Source organism: Thamnophis elegans, chromosome 14, assembly GCF_009769535.1.
Source record: "Thamnophis elegans isolate rThaEle1 chromosome 14, rThaEle1.pri, whole genome shotgun sequence".
Taxonomy (NCBI): domain Eukaryota; kingdom Metazoa; phylum Chordata; class Lepidosauria; order Squamata; family Colubridae; genus Thamnophis; species Thamnophis elegans.
The window spans coordinates 41,033,100-41,055,483 of NC_045554.1; the positions used below are offsets into that span (position 1 = coordinate 41,033,100).

The following is a 22,384-nucleotide window of genomic DNA, read 5'->3' on the forward strand; positions in this document are numbered from 1 at the left end:
TCCTGAAGAGGAAACTCAAATATTTGGCCACCTAATGAGAGGAAGCAATAGCAGTAGACTTATATACCGCTTCATAGGCCTTTCAGGCCTCTCTAAGCGGTTTACAGAGAGTCAGCATATTGCCCCCAACAATCTGGGTCCTCATTTTACCCACCTCGGAAGGATGGAAGGCTGAGTCAACCCTGAGCCGGTGAGATTTGAACCGCTGAACTGCTGATCTAGCAGTAGCCTGCAGTGCTGCATTTAACCACTGCGCCACCTTGGCCCTCCAGTGAAGGACTCACTGGAGAAGGCACCGTCCTCTCTCTAAAGTTTAGCTGCCGTTCCTTTTCTCTAAGTTAAGATAAAGGGGTTAGTCGTTCCTGACTCTAGGGGGTGGTGATCACCTCCGTTTCAAACTCCCCTTTATTGCTCCAACTGTCTCTCCAATGCTTGTCCTGCAAAGTAAATATTTTTATTTTTTTCCCAGGATGCAAAGAATTCTGTAAGAGGAGGAAATGATTAGGTCTTCTTGGAAGATGTCCTTTGAACAAAGCACCCATTCTAACTCACCCGGTGAAGATTTAATTTGACAAATGAAGAGAGCTTACCTTCGAGGCAGGTGATGAGGAAACGGAATGACAATAAGCTGGGAATTTGGGATGATGGCTGTCCATTCTTGTTTCGGGTAGCCTGGAAGGAAGGAAGATCCCCAAGGAACGCCTGGTTAGTTCAACTTACTAATAAAATTATGCTGCAGAAACCAAACCCCTCTCTTTTATTTTACATTTAAATAAATAATTTGTTCAATATTAACATTTTAATCTTGACTTAAATTTAATTAATTAAGTACATAAATAAATAAAATGCTACAGTTCTCTGAGGCTATTCTTAAAGCAACCCTCTCCCCTTTGTGTTTCCTTGAATGAGCTCCAAAGAATTTTACAGACTGTGGACGATCTCATCCTTGTTGGTAAACTCCAAAACTTTTTTTTTTTGGGGGGGGGGGAAGAAAAAAAAAAGGATTTTAGAATTCCCTGGGAGTTTTCACCCAAGCAAGATGGATGGGCCCATGTACAGCGGTGGTGGGTTCACCGCTGAAACACCCGAAGGACCAGGACGACAAAATAAATCTATGCGGTTGCTAAGAGTTGATTCCTGCTTGAAGGCATCTAATCAACAATCACATAATGAGGGGTGTCAAACTCAAGGCCCCGGGGCTTAGATCTGGCCCACAGGGCTGCCCTGGAAACAGAAACTGTCTGTTTCCTTTCTATTTGTGAAAATGGAGCTCAGGAGGACCGTGCGTGGCCTTTGCGAGCTCTGTTTTCATTAGCAGAGGGTTGCAGGATGCCGTCCCAGCTGAAAATAGAGCTCAGAAGAGCCATGCATGCCTCCCCACCCCTGAGCTCTATTTTCACTACTAGAAGGTTGCGGGATGCTGTTGCACCCAAAACGGAGCTCAGGAGCCTGTTTTTGCTAGCAGAGCACTTGGGCCGCCACAGGAGTCCCCCTGATAGGAGTGATGTCACGCTGGCCATGCCCCCCTGGCCACGCCCCCCCCCAAGGTCAAACACAACCCTGATGTGGCCCACAATGAAATCGAGTTTGACACCCCAGACATAAACCCAGAGTTTGCAGCACTGGAGGGTGCAATTGACACCAAAATTGGCTTATTACTCTTTGCCTAAGAGGAGAAAAACCTCACCACGATCGGATTCCAGGCCATGACCTGGAAGCATGAAAAGACAGATTTATCTTAACTACGGAGCTAATTCCACGCGATGGTGGCTTTAACATACCTTTTCCCCAGAGGGACGAGGGATGCCGACGAATAAATGATCAAGAAAATTAGCGCTTCGGCCCAAACCTAAAACGGTATATGGGAGCTGCAGGGCGAAATGTGCAGACTGACTCAGCTGTCCAGCTAGAAAAGCAAAAAAAAAAAAAGTATGTCACGATGAATATGTTGCTTAAGGCCTTCCAAAGAATGCAATTTTGCTACCCGTTGATTGCCTGCCACTAAAACTGAACTGTACATCTAAAAAGAATCACATAGTGACTTTGGCATGCAATGGGGGTGAAAAGCTGAGCGCTCTTCGTGTTATTTTGTCATTTGATTATTATTGTTATTATTATTATTTTTTCAACGGGTCTCTTTAAGCCAGAACGGGAGAGTAGTAGCGTTTCTTTCAGCTTGCGCAACGTGAAACAGTGGCTGTGTCCTTTCCCCGTTTTAATGCCATTCAGTGCGCCTGTCATTACGGCGAAATTGGAAACGAAGCCATTACTTTCCAGCAGAAACATTTCTGAAATGCTTTTGCTGTTCAACAATAGACTTGATTATATGAATCACGGAACTGGGTTTCGCTGATGGGCTACTTTCAAGCAGGCAGGGGAGAGGAGAAACAGTACAACAGACAACTAGGCTACCGACACCCCCCCCCCCCAACCACAACAAACATCCGAAGTCATGTTGGAGATGAGTAAGTCACCTTGACCCATTCATTTCATCTTGTTACAGTTATGAGCATGACATTTTTCTGGGTCTCCTGTGCTCCTACGCATGCACACATAATTAAATTAAGCAATCCAAGACTGACTTGGAAAATTACAGTCTGATAAATCACAGCTTTGGGCAATAGGTTGGAACTCTACACATAGAATTTGTCTCTGTTACTAGGCAGCCTTATACGCCTTTCATTCATTCTTTGGCACATTGTTTTTCTCTCTTCTCCCCCCCCCCCCCAAATCATCTTTGATATTTGATGCGAGTCACTCTACCCGCAATAGGAAAGGGCAAGGATCAAGCGCTGGACACCCGGTTGACATTTTGACTTGGCGCTCATTGAAAGCTGTTGAGCATTTCGTTTTTCTGGATAAACAGGGAGTTTTCCATCGGATCTTGGACTTATTAAAGTCGGTCCGTCGGGCTTAAAACTCGGCAGCTGATCTTAAATACAAGCAGGTTGTTTTGCTGCAATGCCACCATTCGCATGAACAAATCTTTGATTGTGAATTTATTGGCACAGTGATTTGCAGATAGTCCTCAACTGACAACTATAATGGAGCCGGGCAATTACGGTCGTAGTCAAGATGGTCCTGCTCTGCTGTGGGGGTTATGTGAATGGAGCAATGGGTATAAAGAGAACACTCTAGTTGTTAAGGGAATCCATTGTTTGCTATGGGTGTTTTTTTGCTGGAAACCAGGAATAATTGTAAATCATGGTCACTTGACCCCCCTTCCCCCAGCAACTTTCTCTTCTCAGATATTGACTGTTTAAAAGTTAAACTGTATTATATAAATAATCAACTTCCATATGCAGGAAGATGTAAACATATGTTAGAAAGCAGAACGACTACAAGGACTTCCCACTTTGGAACTCCTGGAAATCATCTTTCTTCACTTCCAGGAGATTAGGACTAAGTGACAGGACTGACAATTTCTGCCAGCTGGCAAGAGGAACAAGGTGCAGTGAAGTCTGGCATGTTTAATTCATATCTGAGCCTTCATTCGGTATTCCAGCATGGTCCAATGCCCAATTTGATTGAGTCCAGATATTCGTGCCAGGTGAAAATTGCAATTATAGCTGCCACAGCAAAGACGAAAAGTTAATATGGAGAGAGCAATGCAGCGCGCAAACGCAGCAATGCTCTCAAGCATCAGAAATGGTGAGCTTTTATGTCTGTTCACAGAAGAAGAAAATAGTTCTGCTGTGGAAGCCTCAAAACTCAGAAGGTTTTTCCGAAAGCGCCGGGAGATAGGAAGCGCTATTGAATTAGTCCAATGGTGTCTAGGAGAACATGTACCATGTTTTCCTGAAAATAAGACAGGGTCTTATTTTCTTTTGACCCCTGAAATAACGCTTGGCCTTATTTTGGAGAGGTCTTATTATTTTTGAGGTGCAGGAGGCGTGAGGGGGTCACTCATGGCTGCTGCTGTGTTGCAATATTTTAGGGAGGGCTTATTTTAGCGCATGTGCTCAAAAGCCCGATTGGGCTTATTATCCAGGGAGGTCTTATTTTGGAGAAACAGGATAATTATGGGCAAAGAAGAGAACAGTCAGGACACGCCCTGACTTTTTGTTAAGATGTTGTTAGATCTGTTCATCTAATTTGATCACTAGCTGGTAGTATCTCAAGAAGAAGCCATCATTTCCCTTTCAATTCTTTCAATTCACAGGTGATGTGGACGAATCTGGGATCTTCTATACCAGGGATCTCCAATCATGGCAACTTTAAGACTTGCAGACTTCAACCCAGAATTCCTCAGCCAGCCAGCGTGGGAGTTGAAGTCCGCAAGTTGCCAAGTTTGGCGATATGTTGGGGTTTTTTTTGTTTCCCACCCAAAGATCCTCTATAAGCAACTTCCACAAGTGTTCATAAGGAGTTCAGCTAATTCCACATGGACATGTTTTTTAGATTAGTGGAGAACATCCACTCATACAATAAAACAACTACTAAAAACATTCACCAAGACTTGAAATGTGGGACAATGATTAACGATAAAAATGACGGCAATTAAACTGAGGAGATTCCTTACACAATACAAGTGCCAAATAATGTTGAAGAGTCTATTTAAAAAACCCTTTTTGTGGAATGTCCTTGAATACAGGGTGTAAAATGAAAGAATTCCACAAAGAGTCATACAATGATATGACTTTGATAAAAGATAAAATTGTGATGAAAGATAAAGGTTTCCCACGTAGTAGGATCCAGCCGGTCCACACCTATCCAGGAGAACCAGTTGTTGGAAGAAATCCCTTTTGTTTTTCTCCACTTTACAGAGCTAATCCTGTAAGGAAGGCAGGAGGGAAACATTCTGGGTTGTTTCTAGCCTAATCTTTATTGCCCTGCTTACAGAAACTGCCTCTCCCATTAACCCCTTATTACATTGTAACAGCTAAGGCGAAAAGCCAATCAATGTGAGTGACGTTGAGTTGGCCATGCCCACATGGTCAAATGACCACTGAGCCTCGCCTACCAAGCTGGTCATTAGAGAAGAGAATCAGTTATTAAATAATTTGAATACCACCACTGTTTTCTCCCAACCAGTCATGTCCGACTCTAGGAAATGGTGTGCATCTCTCTTTCTTAGCTGAGCAAGTCAGTGTTGTTCGGAGAAGTTCCCGCAGTCATGTGGCTCATATGACATCATGCCGCAGTGCAAAGTGGCGATGAAGCACACTGAATCTGCTACCATCCCACCAAAGTGACACCTATTTATCTACTCTGAGCCGTGGGGGCGCAGTGGTTAGAATCCAGCATTGCAGGCTAATTCTGCCCGCTGCCGGCAGTTCAATTCTTACCGGCTCACTGTTGACTCAGCCTTCCGCCCTTCCGAACGGTCAGATGAGGACGCAGATTGTCGGGGGCAAGACGTGACCCTGTAAACCGTTTAGAGAAGGCTGCAAACAGGGGTGGTTTCTCGCCCCGTTCCAACCGGTTCGGTTGGAACGAGGCCGGCAGCGTCCTCGCACGTGTGTGGCGTCCTCGCGCACGTTGTGGTGTCCTCGCGCACGCGTGTGGCGCATGCATGCGTACTAGCGTCTGTGCGATGCTCCAGCTGCTCCTGGAGGATCGCGCAGGCGCTGTATGCATCCTGCGCATGCATGGAAGCACAGAATTCGTCAAAACCGGGTAAGGAGCGGGCGCGGGTGCGCGCGGGCACGGGGGTGGCCCTTCGCCGTTCCCGGAAGTTACTTACTTCCAGGTTCGGCGACCAACCGGTTCGCAGGGACCGCCGCGAACCGGTTGAAACCCACCCCTGGCTGCAAAGCACCGTGAAGCGGTATATTAAGTCTAAGGGCTATTGCTGTTGCTCTGTTTGAGCTGCTAGGTGGGCAGGATCAAGAACGGGAGCTCGCTCAGGTCTCGAACCCAGCTTCTTAACTGCTGAGCCACCCCCCCCTGACTCATTGATACCTACATCACAGAAATCCAACGGAAAGTCGTTATTCCTAGACTGTAGCTTTTCAAGACACTACAAAATGCCAGAGGGCCCTGATGACTCTCCCTTTAGTCTCTCCTGGAGGCCTAAAGCACGATACTATTCTGAGACCAGACGCATTTTTCTGAAATGAAGGAACACCTGCACGCACGTACAGACACAAGTACATGCTCCAATTTTGGGTGTGATAAAACCCTCCAATGATTTTCTACATGGCTAGCTCTGCTACAGAGAAAAGGCAGAATCCTCCGAGATAGCCAGGAAATTGTTTTCCTCAATGTGGCACCGGAGAGCAGCGCCGTGCGGCCCAAACTGTACATATCTAGGGAGGGCTATTCTCACAGTAACCTACATCAACCTGGCTATTAACTTAAGAGCGGACTTACGGCCTTGCAGGATCTCTAGAGAGGTCTGGGACTGAACAAATAGTAAGCAGCCTCATTTTCCATCAGAAATTTGGGTAGCAAACGATTGCCACCAACGCACTGGGAGCCATTGCAACAGAACGAGCTAAGAGGGAAGGAAAACGGTGCAGAAGTAGGACAGGCAGCAGCGGAGGGATGAGCCACTATGGGAAACTCACCTCATGCAGCCTGTTCATACTTGGGTAGATAGAAACAGCAATAGCACTTAGACTTATATACTGCTTTAGAGTGCTTTACAGCCCTCTCTAAGCGGTTTACAGAGTCAGCACAGTGGCACCAGAAATCTGGGTCCTCGTTTTTACCGACCTTGGAAGGGTGGAAGGTTGAGTCAACCTTGAGTCAGTCAGGATAGAATTGCTATCAGTGGGCAGAATCAGCCTGAATACTGCATTCTAACCACTGTACCAGGAAGGAAGGAAGGAAGGAAGGAAGGAGGAAGGAAGGAAGGAAGAAGAAGGAAGGAAGGAGAAGGAAGGAGGAAGGAAGGAAGGAGGAATAGCCATAGCACTTATACTGTTTTATAGTGCTTTACAGCCCTCTCTAAGGGTTTACAGAGTCAGCACAGTGGCACCAACAATCTGGGTCCTCGTTTTTACTGACCTTGGAAGGGTGGAAGGTTAAGTCAACCTTTGAGTTGATCAGGATCAAACTCTGGCTGTGGGCAGAGTAAGCCTGCAAACTGCATTCTAACCACTGTACTAGGAAGGAAAGAAGGAAGGAAGGAAGGAATAGCCATAGCACTTAGACGTATATACTGTTTTACAGTGCTTTACAGCCCTCTCTAAGCAGTTTACAGAGTCAGCATATTGCCCCCAACAATCCGGATCCTCATTTTACCCACCTTGGAAGGATGGAAGGCTGAGTCAACCTTGAGCCTGGTGAGATTCGAACTGCCAAATTGCAGGCAGCTGGCAGTCAACAGAAGTGGCCTGCAGTTCTGCACTCTATAACCACCCACCACCATGGCTCAGATTAAGTTCATATACAGGTAGTCCTCTGCTTGGCGTCTAATGTTTTTTTAGCCTTCTAATAGTTTCATATTGCTATTTTTGACCTAGGTAAGCCACCCAGGATTGCTTGAGCATGAGATGGGCAGCGTATAAATTTAATATAAATAAATATGCAAGCTCTCCTTACCTATATCATAGCAATAGCACTCGGACTTATATACCGCTTTACAGTTCTTTACGGCCCTCTCTGGGCGGTTTACAGAGTCAGCACATTTCCCACAATAATCTGGGTCCTCATTTTACCAACCTTGGAAGGATGGAAAGCTGAGTCAACCTTGAGCCAGTCAGGATCGAACTGACGGTGGCAAGTTAGCCTGCAATGCTGCGTTCTAACCCCAGTGCCACCAGGGCTCAAGTGCTCGAAACGTGTTTCTTTGCTTTAAAGCAGCAATTTTCAACCATGCTACGTCTCTTCAAGCAGGAATGACTAAGATTGAACAAGGAAGGATGTCAAGTCTTCATTAGATCTTAATCGCTTCCCCCCTTTCTAAAATTCTGTTCCATGTCTTGCTCCAAAATTGTGATGTGAGCTCAGCTATTGCACTTCATTGTCTGTTGCGTGCTGGCATCCAAACCAACAACTCTTGAATGAGCATCTGATGACATAAACAAACAGCCTAATGAAACGATGTCAAATGTCCTAGAACCAACAACTAATTTACAATTATATTAGAGGATTTATAGACTCGGATCTTACAAACTCTTGCTTTGTTTATGGCACATGATAAATTCACGGCGTAAGATTATGAAAGATTCAGTCATCCTTTGCTGTTTAATAAGAGTATGTGTTGGGATCTTTGTGGTTGGAATAAGAGCAATTTGTTTTGGAATGACAAGCCTTTGCCACAGAAAAATATGCACGCAGGGACATACATCGCCGAGGCAAGTTAAAAAAGAAAATAAACAAATTTAGAACGTTAAGGAAAGAACGAATGTAATAAGCTACCCTGGTTTTTTTTTTCCTCCAACGCTGCCAAGCTATTCAGCATTGGCTTGTCAAGAAACCTAAAGAGCAATTAATAAATGACAGAGTTTAATTAGATTTAAAATTATATTCAGTTCTCCAGTGGATAGCCATCCCGCATGTTGAAAGCTTTTTGAAATGGTCTGTGTGCACCAAAAGAACGGAGGGGGTTGATATCAAACGGAGAAATAATTCACGATAATAACAATTCAGGAAGAGTTTCCTGCAATCCCCACCTTCCAATAAATATGCCAGTTGGTTTGCATGCCACTTCTGATTCTCTAATCTAGCCTGCCAAGGAAAGATTCCCTCTAATGGCATGACCAAGTCATATCACGGGTCACTTAAATTGAAGTCAACAAGTATTAAAGTTGCCAAGCCTGGAAAACTTTGCCCTACAGTACTCACATCCTCGAGGGATTGTTTCTTTCAACTCAGTTTTTTTTAAAAAAAATTCGAAAGATTTAACGTGAGACACAGTAAGGTAAGAACTCATTTTCCTTTTTACCCACAATCTGAGTTTTTCATCTGCACCTCTATAACTGCCTGGTTTGGCACTGCAACCAATAGGGCATACATAGACTTCAACGGATAATTAGAACTGCAAAAAAGAAACAATTGCTACCAATCTGCCTTCCATTGAGGACCTGTATATTGCATGAGTCAAAAAGAGGGCTGTGAAAATATCTACAGACCCCTCTACTGCGCCGAGGTGGCGCAGTGGTTAGGGTGCAGTACACAGCCCACTTCAGCTGACTGTTATCTGCGCAGCGGTTCAAATCTCACCGGCTCAAGGTTGACTCAGCCTTCCATCCTTCCGAGGTGGGTAAATGAGGACCCGGATTGTTGTTGGGGGCGATATGCTGACTCTGTAAACTGCTTAGAGAGGGCTGAAAGCCCTATGAAGGTATATAAGTCTAACTGCTATTGCTCACATCCTGGACACCAATTGTTTCAACTCATTTTAAGAGCCGAGGTGGCGCAGTGATTAAATGCAGTACTGCAGGCTACTTCAGCTGACTGCAGTTCTGCAGTTCGCCTGTTCAAACCTCACTGGCTCAGGGTTGACTCAGCCTTCCATCCTTCCGAGGTGGGTAAAATGAGGACCCGGATTGTTGTTGGGGGCAATGTGCTGACTCTGTAAACCGCTTAGAGAGGGCTGAAAGCCCTATGAAGCGGTATATAAGTCTAACTGCTATTGCTATTGCTATTTTACCGACCTTGGAAGGATGGAAAGCTGAGTCAACTTTGAGCCAGTCAGGAGAACTAACTGTGGGCAGAGTTAGCCTGCAATGCTGCATTCTAACCACAGTGCCACCAGAGCTCAAGTGCTTGAAACATATTTCTTTGCTTTAAAACAGCAATTTTCAACCATGCTACGTCTCTTCACAAGCAGGAATAACTAAGATTGAAACAAGGAAGGATGTCAAGCCTTTATTAGATCTTAATCTCTTCCCCCTTTCTAGAACTCCGGGCGGCTACATTGAGGGCTTACGCACCAAAACAAATTAAATTCCTTGTGTGTCTAAAGGATTATTCTATTCTATTCTATTTACACACCACACACACACACACCACCACACACACACACCACACAGAGAATATATTACTACCTAAATAGTTTTGTTGGTTTACAATGGAAACATAAAGTCACTGTTTGATTTGTTAACACAAAATACGATTTGAGCATGGATACAATCATGCAATTTTGTGATAACAGCACAGAATCTGTTTGCCGCGATCATCTTCTATGACAGATTTAATTTTTTAAGCTTCCCAATTTAGCCTACGGACCTAAGCTTTCCTTTTGGCTTTTGATCTCATTTCTAATGAGAAGGGGGTGTGCAAATTCTCCGAGGGCCTCTGAAGCCTCGACAATGCTTACAAAACTCTTCAAATCCTTAAAGCCCTCTCCGCAGTAAACGAACAGGTGTTATGAAGACAGGGTAGTGGGGAATGGGAGGGTTTATATTCCTTGCAGACGGCTGGTCCTTTGCATCCTTTAGAGAGTGGCTGAAGTATTTGGTAGTTTATCTGTGTCCTCAGGATCACCTGAGTGGTCCTCCTGGTTCCTTTGGCTGCAGTTTTTTTTCCCTCTGGAAATCCATTCCTACTCCCACACCACTCAAGGGTGTTCATCCCAAATTGCATAGCTAAAAGTCTGTAGAAATTCTCGGTCATCCAGGTCATGGTTGTCCCAAAGGTGCTTTTTTTTCAGGAGACAACGGGAACGAGCCAAGGTGGCGCAGTGGTTAGAGTGCTGTACTGCAGCCACTTCAGCTGACTGCTATCTGCAGTTCGGCGGTTCAAATCTCACCGGCTCAAGGTTGACTCAGCCTTCCATCCTTCCGAGGTGGGTGAAATGAGGACCCAGACTGTAGGGGCGATATGCCGACTCTGTAAACCGCTTAGAGAGGGCTGAAAGCCCTATGAACGGTATATAAGTCTAACTGCTATTGCTATTTCTTGGTTTTTCTTTGAAGACGTTTCTTAACCATGAACTTGAAGACAACCATGACTTGAGAATCTCTACAGGCTTTTAGCTATACAATTTGGGATGAACACCCTTTGAATGGTGTGGGAATAGGAATGGATTTCCGGGGGGGGGGGAATTGCAGACTAAACTTCCAAGTGCTTCAACGACCTTCTAAAAGGACGCAAATGACCAGCTGTCTGCAAGGATTATAAATCCTTCCATTCCACACTATCATGTCTGAGCTGAAGAAGCTTCTTGGATGAGAAGTAAAATGTCTTAAAAACAAAACAAAACAAGAAAGTTTTGGGGACCTTAAACCTGTTGTGCATGAATGTTGTAAGAAGATTAACATGCTAATGTTGCCATTCCAAGCATTAAAACCCACCATCGGCACCTACCGGCTATCAAATGCCAACAGTCCAACCAAAACTGCCCATTTCATGCAGCCATACCTACTCCCCCCCCAAGAAGCTAATGGGATGGTTAGAACAACCCCCAAACAACTACCATATTTTTCAGAATTTAAGATGCACCTTTCCCCCCCCTAATGGAGCATGGAAATGTTGGTGTGTCTTATACACCAAATACAGCCATTTTTGGCCTCCTGAAGTCCTGCCCCCGCATCCCATTTTTGTGAAAAGTGGGTGAAAACGGGGGTGTTTTTGCCTTCCTCCATCCCTCAGAAGCACCCTGCAGGCTTCAGCAGGGCTGGGGGAAGGGAAAAATGCCAGTTTTGGTGAAAAACGGGGGCTTTTTTTGCCTTACCGCAGCCCTGGTGAAGCCTATGGAGTGCTCCTGGGGGCCAGGGAAGAGAAAACCTTTTTTTTTTCTTACTTACCTCTTCGAAATCTTGGTGCGTCGTATAGTCCGAAAAAAGGTTCACCCACAAAAGGGCAAACGACAAAACCGCGCCCGACTAAACCGCAGTGACAAAACCGCGTGTTCTAAAGCGCTCCGACGAATGAGCGCTGAATCGCGCCGACAACAGCGCGATGACAGAAGCACGCTGTAAAACTAAACCTAACCCTAACCCTAAATGTAACCCTAAACGTAACCCTAAACCTAACCCTTACCTTAAGTTAAATCGGCTTTCTGTCGACGCGCTATTGTAAAGCGCCCTTCTGTCTCCGCGCTGTTGTCTCCGCGTTGATGACATGGTTTTAGTGATGCGGTTTAGTCGGGCACGGTTTTGACGTTCACCCTTTTGTCGGGTCACGCCGAAAAATACGGTACATTTCTTGAGGGGGGGGGAAATTGATCTGGGTAGGGGAAAATGGTTCACATGCTCTCCCAATTGCGCATTTACAAGAGCCTCCCAGTCACATGCTGAAGTTTGCATCCACTCTCTGACCTCTCTCGGAGGTGACCCGAGCGGCTGCCAAGGCAAGCCAACTGGGGCTCATTAGTATGCCAGCTTACTATTAAGCAAAAGGGAAACAGCTGTGCAAATTCCCATTTCCCATTTCCAAGTTTCGCAGCGCTGACATTCTCAATTAAGGAGAAAGCCGCAAATGCAAAAAAATAATAAAAAAATATATATAAATAAATAAAAATAAAAAAAAATAAATGCTCCGATTGATTAGCAAGACGGCGATCTAAACTGAAATCACTTTCCCTGGAGTGGATCTGAACGCGCGGCAGAGTCACGCAGGCACCTCGTAAGGGAGCCATCGAGCCGAGGGCGATGCTTCTTGACAAGACGTCAGGATCGCGGGCCAAAAAGCCAACCAGAGGAAATTAACTGTCGAAGCCGCAGGTCAAGGAAGAGGAGAGATGGCAAGGCTGGCCGAGGAGGAACCATTGGTTAAATGTGTGAGACTGCAAAAATCCAGTTTAAGATTGTGGTTGAAGGACAGTATCCTCTTTGCTCATCTCTCTTTGAAAAGGTGGGTGTAAAACATGGGCATAAAACATGAGAGGGGGGCAGAGGTGGGTTCCTACCAGTTCGCACCTATTCGGTAGAACTGGTTCGTCAAATCTACCAAACCGGTTAGAAGAGGTTCCACCAGTGGACCCAGAAAGCAGGCCACACCTACAGAAGAGGTTCCAAATTTTTTTGAAACCCACCACTGGTCCTTGGATAAGATTATTCTACACTATCATGCTCATATTTATAAAACTCAGTGCCTCTGTGAAAGGTAAGGATGACTACTGCGTTTGTGGTGCAATCAGAACATTGCGTGTGTTGAAGTTGTTTTAACGCAAACCAAAGATACCTTTTAAAAAACAAGTTTACATCCTATTCTTATGCATGCCAGTGCTGTGTGTGAGGTAATTTAAGGTGGTTCTGACAAGTGTCGTCGGCATCTTCATATCCGGCCACATGGGTGGTAAGCCACTCCCATCCGATCACATGGGCGGCAAGCCACTCCCACAAAGGAAGCCACGCCCACAGAGTAGGTTCGAACAATTTTTGAAACCACCACTGGAGGGGGGACAGTGTCCTCCTTTCTAGAAACAAATGAGTAGCCCCCACCATGGTGTATGTTGTTCCCACCTCTCTTTAAGCCTTCAATTCTGGATCTCACCCTCTTTTCAGCTTTCCTGATGCATACTTTTTCTGCTTGTTCTTGTGCCATCCTGGGGCACTCTAGCTGATACCTAAATATTCCTTCCCTGTATCTCCATTTTATTCTTCTTCTTCAAATGTCTTCCCATTTCCCTTTCCAGCCTATCTTCTGCCTCTTTTATTAATTTGTAAACATTCCTGAATCTTGCCAGAAACAAGATAACAAAATAAACTGAGGGAGGGACCTTGGAGGCCTTCTAGACCAGCCCTCTACTCAGGAAGGAAACACTAGACCAGGAGCGTTAAAACTCAGTTTCAAGGAGGGATGCATCAGGATTGTGTTTGACCTGGGGTGGGCGTGGCCAGCTGGACGTCACTCTTGTTGGGGGCACCAGTGGTGGCCCGAGCGCTCTGCCAGCAAAAACAGGCTCCTGAGCTCTGTTTCTGGCTGCGACGGCCTCCTGCTGCAATCCTCTGCCAGCACCGTGGGCCAGTCCTTTGCTATTTCCAGGCTGGCCCCGCGGGCCAGATCTAAGCACTCTGCAGGCCGAATCTGGCCCGCGGGCCTTGAGTTTGACATCTTTGCACTAGACTATTTCAGACAAAGGACTGTCCAAACCTCTTCTTAAAAACCTCCAGTGTTGGAGCACACACAACCTCTGGAAGTGAGTCGTCCCGCTGATTAATTGTTATGCTGTCAGGAAATTTCTCCTTAGTTTCACCAAAGATGTAATTCATTCATTCAAAAGACACACGGTTTTGTAAAAATCCCCACCCCACAGCTTTGATGTGGAAAAGCAGCTCTCTGGCCTGAAAAGGTGTTCAGAACAAGAGAGACTGGATTTCTGCTGGCTTGCTGAATCTCCAGAAAACTCACCATGTCTTCTTCCAGATGCGATTCCCGGAATGGGAAAAATTCCAGGAATTACTATCCCTACTCATCTAACTTCCTTTAGATTGGGTTAAGCCGAGTCATGCTGTTTTCACACCCTGCCATTTTAAGTGGTAACGGAAAGGGGCATTCACGAGATCAAGATCAGCCTTATGCTCTACAATCTGGTGACAGTGTTGTGGCCCGGACAGTGAGGAGGCTGGAGTGGAGCATGGGCCAGTCCTAGAGGCTGGGAAATAGCAATAGTAATTAGACTTATATACCGCTTCATAGGGCTTTCAGCCCTCTCTAAGCGGTTTACAGAGTCAGCGTATTGCCCCCAACAACAATCCGGGTCCTCATTTTACCCACCTCGGAAGGATGGAAGGCTGAGTCAACCCTGAGCCGGTGAGGTTTGAACAGCCAAACTGCAGAACTGCAGTCAGCTGAAGTAGCCTGCACTGCTGCATTTAACCACTGCATCACCTCGGCTCGGATGAGGGCTCTGTGTCAGAGGCAGAGATGGGGCCAAGGCTGTCTGACAATTCTCAGCTGCCTTCAGAGCAAGACAGCAGTGAGGCACAGCTGGAGCCTGTTCCCAGTGTGCGCATGCGTAGAGCTGCCAGAAGAAAATAGAGAAAAAAATCAGGGTAGACTTGGGAGCAAAGCCACAGGTGGACGGTGAATGGCCCCTCCCATAGGAAAAAAAGAAGAGCGAAAGGGGAGTGGGCTTTTGCAGGAAACAATTCCTTCGTTTGCTCCTTTGTTTCAGGAGTGTGAAGATCTGTCCGTGAATCTCAGGGACTCTGTGCCAAGTCTTTCCTTGCACTGCACTGCGAAAATATTTACATGGCAACTTCCCAAGCTAGATAAGGTCTGTGGTCATAAATTCACCTTTGAAAGACTGTTTACCAAGCCTTTGCTGAATGTGAACGAGAAGAATTCACATTCGTTTAATAAAAGAGGGTTTTGTCGCGACCAGGACTCTGCTTCGTGCTTTTTGGGGAAACCTAGTGAGTTTGTTACATCCCAGATCTGCTGCAATATAAATGATTTACATAAGCATATTAGCAAAGTTGCCTAAACAATGAATAGGTCAGTGACACAGAAAGTCTCAATTATAACTTCAAGGCTCTGAGACAGCACTAAATAATCAGGACATTCCTAACTATTCCACTGAGGAAAGACTACAAAATGCTGGCTCAGCTACAGGTGGAAGGCCAGGCAGCTAAGGAAGGTTAAAAAATTGCCACGAAGAACAAAGGCTCTATGATAACAGACCGGTCATCGGATCTCCTTCCAACGTGGACATAAAGAGCAATGAATTAAGAAGAAAAATGACCCAGGTGCTAAGGACAGAAATATCCTTTCGTGCCCTTTCGTGTCTGTCAGAGGTTAATAGGGAGCAGAGTGTAACGATGATTAGTGTCTCTGCAAACATGATAGGAGGAGAAAGCCTGGAGCAACCTAGCGGAAAGGATTCTCAAAGAAGAAGCTGGGCACTTGATGCCGCATCCTTCTTTCAGACAAATTGTGAGAATGGATAAGCCTTAAACACACAGAAGCAGACATATCCCTATTTCAGTAGCAATCCCCCCCCCCCCCGCCCAATTTTGGAAATTTAGAAGCCGCAATGGGAGGCAAAATAGCAATAGCAATATAGCAGTAGACTTATATACCGCTTCATAGGCCTTTCAGGCCTCTCTAAGCGGTTTACAGAGAGTCAGCATATTGCCCCCAACAATCTGGGTCCTCATTTTACCCACCTCGGAAGGATGGAAGGCTGAGTCAACCCTGAGCCGGTGAGATTTGAACCGCTGAACTGCTGATCTAGCAGTAGCCTGCAGTGCTGCATTTAACCACTGCGCCACCTTGGCTCCTAGACATTGAGTTTGCGGAGAGAAGAATCAACTGTGTTTCATTTTGTGGAAAAGAGGCAAGGAAGTGATGGTATGAATCAGGGGTTGTCCGACGACGGCAACTGTTCTGACCTCAACTTCCCAAGAGCATGAAGCAAACTCCTGGTCCCGACAAAAACCCCTTTTGTTAATTGACTGTGAATTCTGCTCATTCACATCCAGCAAAATCTTTCAAGGGAGGATTTAGTCACCGACCTTATCTGGCTTGGAGAGGTGCCAAGCTGATATCTGCAAAACTTGGCAAGGAGTCTCAGAGAGTCATGAACCTATTAAGTGAACCAATTGTCTCCTGCAAACTCCACTCCCCTTCGCTCCTCTTTTATTTCCTCTGGGAGGAGCCATTCATCGTCCACCTGTGGCCTTACTCCCAAGTCGACCCCTGTTCTCTAGCTGTTCCCTTCGTCTGACAACTCTGCGCATGTGCACACTGGGACAGGCTTCAGCTGTTCTTCTGCTTCACTGATTTCTGACTCTGAAGGCAAATATAATGTCAGACGGCTCTGGCCCTCTCTCTGCCTCCGACACAGAGCCCTCCTGAGCTTTCCTCAGCCCCCAGGACTGGTCCATGTTCCTCCCCAGCCTCCTCACTGTCCAAACCTGCTGCCACCTCTGCTGGTTGCTGGCGGGCCACAACATCAACTTTAAGACCTGGGGGACTTCAACTCCCAGAATTCCCCTGGCTGGGAAATGTGGGAGTTGAAGTCCCCAAGCTTAAAGCTGTCAAGATTGGACATCCCTGGTAATTAAATGACTTCATTGGCACATCCAATTGCCATGATGAGTGTTGGACCCAGACAGACAAGGGAGCTTTCGAAGAAAAGAACTTGATGCCCCCAACATTAAGTGATCTACAGGATCTCTATTTGGATCTTTTTTTTCATCTTCTGGCTTAACCACACAGAAACTCCCCAATCTCAACGTTGTTGGAAACCAGCTGGCAAAAGCTTTCGCAAAGACTCTACTGGCTCTTATGGGCCTGAAGCACAATTTGGAACATGAAATAGAGCAGAACGACGCATAACGGGATGCGCCAATAGAAGGTACAAGTACACAGAGCCAGAAGTAATTTTTTTTTGTTCCCTTTCTGCAGTCAATGCTTCTGAACATAAAGAAGAGAATTTTAGAGACAATTTAGAGACACAAGTGAATGGCCGGAGCTTAAAAGACGTTCCCATTGTTTCTCCTGCGTATGCAGCAATTGTGGTTCTGTTCCCCAGTATTTTATTACTGAAAGTGTTTGACTTCGGGTAATGGTGCAATGAAGGCCAGGGAAAATGAGGATGCAAGAACACAGTTTCAGAATTATAAGGTTACAGCTGCTTAAGCAGAGGTGGCTGCATTGCTGGAATTTTTCGCCCGTCAGAGAGACGAACTTGTTCTTGTGAATTAAAGATTCAGTTCAGTTTGGCAAAGAGGCCATCACATTAAGACTGAACAGCCTCTCTCAACGGAGAGATACGCTACGATACCACCTAACTCCTGTTTAGGACCCAGTCCTTTCAGTAGCTTCCAGAATGTTCCACACCCTTTTGTGCTTTTCGGGTGACTCCAAGGGCAGATAATCCTTTATGAATCCCTTGGGCCATCAGGCTCGAAATTTTGGGCTTTGACAATCTAGGACCGCGTCATCTACGGTCTGACTTAAGCATAGTACAAGAGAGCCGAAGTGGCGCAGTGGTTAGGGTGCAGTACTGCAGGCCACTTCAGCTGACTGTTATCTGCAGTTCAGCGGTTCTAATCTCACCGGCTCAAGGTTGACTCAGCCTTCCATCCTTCCAAGGTGGGTAAAATGAGGACCCAGACTGTGGGGGCGATATGCTGACTCTGTAAAACCGCTTAGAGAGGGCTGAAAGCCCTATGAAGCGGTAATAAGTCTAACTGCTATTGCTATAACATGGTCTGCTACAATGTCCTACCTGTCACGACTTCTTCAGCTTCAACCTCAATAAACACGGGCAAGCAAGCGATACAAACTCAAGGTAAATCGCTCCAAACTCGACTGCAGAAAATACGACTTCGGCAACAGATGGTCAACGCCTGGAATGCTCTCCCTGACTCCGTTGTTACATCCTCAAACCCGCACACAGCTTCAACCTTCAACTGTCTAGCATGGGCCTCACCCCATTCCTAAGAGGTCCGTAAAGGGGGCGTGTATAAGCGCACCAGCGTGCCTACCGTCCCTGTCCTACTCTCCCCATTTATTGTACTCATTTCCTTTGTTCATGTCCATGTTTATCCTTATACCTGCTATCTTGTACATGTTTGACAAACTAATAAACAAACAGATAAACCTCCAAGAGGCTCATGGTCTTCTGAAAGAATGCGAATGACCAGATGACGGCAAGGAATATAATTCTCCACCTTTCAATCAGAACTGAGGAAGCAAATCTCTTCCAAGGAGAAACCAAGGAAGTCTAGTTGCCTCTTGAAAGAGGACCTTTGGGAAACCGTGGCTTGGATGACTGGGAATCTCCATAGACATTTGGCAAAGAGATGACCTTCTTCAGCTACTTCAATTGTTCTGAGACAAATTTTGCCAGGGTTGGCAAAGCGGCTTAGAGGGAGTAATTTGCTTAATTTTTCTTTTAAGATAAAGGCATATGGTCTGAGGCTGTACAGCCGTGGGTATTTCCCCGGACCTGATGCGTAGTTATCGACGGACATGCCATCACTGTTACCAAATGGTAATGTACAATGTGACAAAAGAGCAAAGTCATATACACATGATTGAAGAGCAATCACACCGACCGTATTAACTTTAATTGAACGTACATTGAAATACAATCAAAGAACATGCATTTCTTGTCTCCCCCCCCCCCCATTCTTGAAGCACTGCCTCTAAGATACTATTCAGAGACCCAAGACTAATCTTCTTCTCAGGAAACAGTGAATATTTCAGGCTAAATTGCAGCTGGAGATGTTTAATAGTAATATACCAATAAAAACATTACTGGAGGCTATTAAGAAAAGTGCAAAAAAAAATCCACAGGGTACTTCAGCTTTAAGCATAAAAGAATCTATCGGATAACACTAAAGTTTAAGCCTATAAACGCAGAAGCACCACAGATGGCTCGTGTTTAATAAGTAATGAATATATGCATAAAATCAACGGCTAATATAATAAGCGGCAGTGTTGTGGAGTAGACAATTAGCTGTCCCTTTTTAGGGCACTGTTTAAGAACAACCGAGGTAAGATACGTGAAAAATTCAGAGCATTCAAAAGCACAAAATGTGTACGCCAACAATTATGTTTACTCCTGTATTGGATTGCTTGAGGGAGAAGGATGAACTAATTCCATCCCTCTGTTCTAAATTTGAAAGTAAAGTTCTTTCCTTATAAGCCAGAGGGGCTGTGTATTACCTTACATTTTTAGGAGCTGTCAGGGGCTAATCTAATAACTGCTGTTTTCATCATATGTTTGACAAAGTGGGGGGGTGGGTGGAGCAGTACTGAATTTATCACCTAGGAAGCAGCTATATATGCTTGCAAACAACAGGCCATTCATATTTAAACCAACTTCTCAAAGCCATCCATATTATTCATCACAAGGCTTTAATTGGGGGTTGGATTCAGTAGACGTCCCACTTATCTGCCTTCTGCTCCCCCGGACCCGCAGTCCAATTTGCACGCTTCACGTCATTCATTTCTTCAAAGGCCCGTTTTGCAGATCAGAACGGACTTAACGTCCTGCAAATGATTACGGTAAAGCCAAGCGTGGCAAGGTTTCCTCGAGAACTGCTCAGAGATTAGGAAATGTCCTTTGATGAACAAACTTGGACTGCTAGGAAAGGCAACCAGTTCTTCTCTGTGGCCACCCAAGGAGGTGTAGGAGACCTACAAAGACATCGGTTCTCCTAGATTAAGGGTCGTCCAACTTTGGCAACTTCAAAACTTGTGAACTTCAACTCCCAGAATTCCACAGCCAGGGGAATTCTGGGAGTTGACACCCACAAGCCTTGAAGTTGCCAAGGTTGGACACCTCTGTCTTAGATGGAATTGTCATGGATCGTGGGTCTTCACAGCCCTATAGTGATTGGGCTGGAGAAGGTCTCCCATATTGGGACAAGCGCAATTCTGTGAATTCATGGTTAAGAGAGGAATTCTCTTTCTGATGCAGAGATGATTTGTCAAGTAATATTCCATGTCTTATTTGTCCTTTATTTTTAAAGTCAGTCTACCCATCTGCACAGTCTAATATTTTCCAAATTACACATCATCTGATGGAGTGTGTTCTCATTTTTCCAATATTGCGCAATACATTCCTTGGCTGTCAGCAAGACTAAATGCAAAACTAAATTTATAGTCCCTTTATCATACCCCTCCAGCTTATACCCAACAAAAATATTCGGTTTCAGATCTATATGTTGCTTAATCTTTTCCAACCAAGTATGCATTTTCTTCCAATATTTCTTGCTTTCATACAAGTCTAACACATATGATATCAGTACCTGGGAACTGACTGCGGGAAACGTGGACTTATTAGGAAATATATGCTTAAAAGGGAAACAGTTTTTTTCCCCCAGATTTTACTTTAGAAAAATGATCTATGGTTTATCATGTTACCTACCTAATATTCAGACCAAGAGTCTTGAATAATCATGGCTTTCCTCCCTTTTTTTCTTTTGCAATTTCAGTCTGTTCAAAAATGCTCATATTTCTGTCATACCACCAAAATCTCTGCAGCCTAATCAAAAGTCTTCTTTCCCATACCAACCAGAGCCGTTCTAGCCCAGATGAATGCACACTGGGCTATTTAATAATTTTGAGTATTTTAGCAGCAATCATGACTCATACTTTGATTCCTTGATGTTGAATGAGGCACGGAACTGGAGCAATGTTAGAGATCATTCTCCAGGGTTTGGGGGTTTTTTTTGGCCCAGTTTTAATTTACTCACTTGCTTTATCGTGGTCATTAACCAGCTCTGAGAGAACTGGCATTCTAACATCAAATATCCAAAACAAACTGACAATGTCAGGACAGTTTTAAAAGACATGTACAGGAAAAAGAAAAACTGGCTGAATTAGAATAAGTTAATAGGCTTGCTTAGGAGATATAATATAATATATGTATATGTATAGTATTGAGTATATGATGTATACATACATACACACACATATACATACTTCTTGATTACTCTTGATTTTATATTGTGTGTGGGTGTATACATATACACACACACACACACACACATAAAATCAAGAAGTAATTAAAATTAACAAGCTGGATAATCTAACTTGAAATGGAATAAAATACAAATGCTATACAAATGCTAACTGGCCAGGTATCTTGCTGCTATATTAAATGGATAGTTCTAGGCTTTTTTAAAATCATTTAATTTTTTTGCAATTTTTAGTATTTTATTGTAATATATTTTTTGAATTGTAAACCCTCTCTATAGTCATTTGACTGAGATGGGTGGCTACCAAAATTGAATAAATACATCACATATTATGTTTCTCTCTCTCTCTCTCTCTCTCCACACCACACACACACACACACACACACACACCCACACCCACCCACCCACCCACCCCCAGAAGTGGTATTCAGCAGGTTCTGACAGCAGCGGAAATTTTGAGTAGTTCGGAGAACCGGTAAATACCACCTCTGGCTGGCCCCGCCCCCATTGATTACCTGCCTCCAGAGTCCCAGCTGATCGAGAGGGAATGAGGAGTTTACAATATCCTTCCCTTGCCATGCCCACCAAGCCACACCACAGAACAGGTAGTAAAATTTTGAATCCCAACACACACACCCACACACCTTCTCACATATTCATGCATATATATCATAATAAAACAATAAGCTTCTCCAAAAGGATTTAAGAAATACAAACTTCTCTTAACAGAGAAATATCCTATAATAGCTGACATGGATAACATGCGGCGCTTCGGCCATTTCTGGCTATCCATATCAGGCAGGTTCAATTGCTTAATCATTCTTTGCCTTGTTTGCATGGCACCATGCAAAACCTGGCAGCCCTGTGGGCTATTTCAGGAATGATGTCAGCAAGTAGAAATTATTTATGCTTCGCTTTTCATTATGACAATCAAAGATCGGTTCATTAGGAGAACCTCTTGGGAAGGTAGCTTTCCTTTTGGAAGGACCTGCACCAAAATCGCAAACCTCTCGATGAATGTAAAAAAAAAAAGATCGAAGTATGCAAAGTTTCTCCCTTACTGACCAAGGTCTGGCTTGGCCTATGAATGTCAAATAATCCCTGGAAATTAAGGTTGAGCTCATTTTCCAGGAGAACCGAATGCTCCAGAGACTTGGCTT

The 22,384-nt window shown here is 44.8% G+C and overlaps 1 protein-coding gene across 1 annotated transcript in view; it reads right to left on the reverse strand.

Annotated features, from left to right (window-relative positions):
- The window catches only part of ITFG1 (integrin alpha FG-GAP repeat containing 1), a 112,653-nt gene that overhangs the window by 18,918 nt on the left and 71,351 nt on the right, over window positions 1-22,384 (reverse strand). The window contains 2 exon segments of the mRNA XM_032230844.1: window positions 591-672; window positions 1,778-1,906. Of these exon segments, the coding sequence (XP_032086735.1) occupies window positions 591-672; window positions 1,778-1,906 (211 nt within the window).